This window comes from Dysidea avara, chromosome 6 (genome assembly GCF_963678975.1).
Source record: "Dysidea avara chromosome 6, odDysAvar1.4, whole genome shotgun sequence".
NCBI lineage: Eukaryota > Metazoa > Porifera > Demospongiae > Dictyoceratida > Dysideidae > Dysidea > Dysidea avara.
In genome coordinates this window covers 15,101,371-15,103,547 of record NC_089277.1, presented here as the reverse complement: position 1 = coordinate 15,103,547, position 2,177 = coordinate 15,101,371, and the positions used below count along the sequence as shown (strand labels likewise).

The 2,177-nt window shown below is 36.1% G+C and overlaps 1 protein-coding gene across 1 annotated transcript; it reads left to right on the top strand.

The window, feature by feature from the left end:
- The first annotated feature begins 808 nt into the window (after window positions 1-808).
- On the top strand, window positions 809-1,954 carry LOC136259281 (extracellular serine proteinase-like). Its single transcript, XM_066052771.1, has one exon. It carries the CDS (start codon window positions 809-811, stop codon window positions 1,952-1,954), a length of 1,146 nt encoding a protein of 381 aa, XP_065908843.1.
- The last annotated feature ends 223 nt before the right edge of the window (window positions 1,955-2,177 follow it).

The window sequence follows — 2,177 nt, the reverse complement described above, 5'->3', positions numbered from 1 at the left end:
GGTATAATATGTTGTTATGTTTTAATCCGGAGATAACAATTGGTCAAACAAATTGGATTGCTGTGTACCACTGACAAATTATTGACTTTCAACAGAATGTTTTATGTAAATAGAAAACACTACACAGTTTTCATGGCTGCTGTTCACTATAAAAATACAGTTTGTATCAAGTTTGACTAAGCGATCCTTTCTAGTACTTTTATCGCAATTATAATCAGCCATAGTCTATATAGTTTTCTAATATCAAGTGGTATAGTAAAGCTCTTGACATCAGTTATTGCTCCATTACGGTATGATGATATCGAGACATTGTCAGTGCCTAATTGTTACACTGGTGATGGGCATCATATCATTTAAAGAAGTTTCTGCTGGATTGGGTGTTGCAGATGTTATAAGATCTAAGAATGAAAGTCTGCGAGACCCAGGTATTTATATTATCCACTTTGAGGAGAATGCAACAGAAACTCAGCTACAAACTTTTGTTAAGCAGTTGATCACAACGTCAAAGAAAAGAGCTAAAGAAGGCTTCAAAGTAGAAATCATCACAGAATATTTTGGAATCAATTTTTTGACAGCAAGACTATCAGAGAAAGCCTTACATTGGGTGAGAATAAAATTTGGTATACATTGTACCACCTACGATCAATACAATATAGTTTGTACACTAACATCAATAACTATATACATATTTGCATTATGTAAAAAATAAATCTATATTGCAGTAGAATAAGTTAATTGATTGAGTGACTCTGTTCAGTTCATTTTTTGATTCTTTGTAATTACGTAGGTTACACCTCATGAGCTGGTTATGGAGGTGAAGGAAAATGAATTAATTCTATTAGTATCTGATCCAGCACTTTCTCATACAAGACCACCAGCATGGCACCTAGATAGAGTAGGCCAGCCGTCACTTCCACTAGATAGTAAATATACTGCTAGTCAATACACTGGGAAATCAGTTGATGTATATATACTGGACACTGGTATTCACTATAGTCACAATGTATTCAATGGCAGAGCTCATTATCCAGGCTGTGATCCAATTGACAAGTTAGAAAATGAAACACGAATGGGGGATGACTGCCACGGCCACGGAACTCAAATGGCTGGTCTTGTTGGTGGAAATGGTACTGGATTAGCCACTAGTGTGACTTTGTTTTCTGTCAGAGTAGCAAACTGCAGGGGCATTGCTTCTGCAGCATCAATCGTTGATGGACTAATGTGTGTACGTAACCATAGGAAAAGCAGAAATGGAACACGTGCAATTGTTAATCTTTCTTTAATTGCTAATCAAACATTAGCTGGCGTTGATACGCTTATCAGAGAATTAATAACTGATGGTGTAGCAGTCACAGCTGCTGCTGGGAATGGTGGTGATTCCTTCACGAAATTAAATTACGACTCCTGTAAAGCTTATCCAGCAGGCTACAATGGTGTCATCAATGTAGCTACTACTGACATGGATGATAATGCATTAATGGGTAATTTTAATGGCAGAAGTATAATCACCAACATGGGATCATGTGTAGATGTATTTGCTCCCGGCTATGGCATTCTCAGCAGTGACATATGTATCCCTAACAAGCCCTGCTACAACCTTAGCTCTCAAACATTTAATACTGGTGGAGATGATTGTAGTAAATGTCAAAGATTCCATTCAGGAACTTCTCAAAGCACTGCATTAGTTGCTGGAGCTGCTGCTTTATTACTGGAGAAGTGTCCAAATATAACCAACACAGAAATTAGAAATATGCTAAGAACTTTTCTGTCCAGAGGTAGAGTCAAATTCTGTAAGGCATTTGAGCTTGTGAGGAATCAGTTGCAGTTACCAGCTGTCAATGATGTGATCGGAAGTACACGCAACCGTTTATTGTTTATAGGGCTTTTGCCTTCTATAAATTGTGAAATGTTTCATGGCAAGCCATTAATAGCTGATAGAGCCATTAATTACTGACACTATATACCAGCTATGTATTAATAATTACCATAGTTACTTTTATAAACAATTTTATTTACTGTATATGTACAGTATATTACATATACATAAATGATGATAAGTTAAAAGTTTATTTAAAGGTCACTGGTAACTGTTAATCATAAACAATTAATGTGCTTCCAGTTAGTGTATGCACTTAATTAACTATCATGGAAATCTGAAGACTGCACAGCTATAATAC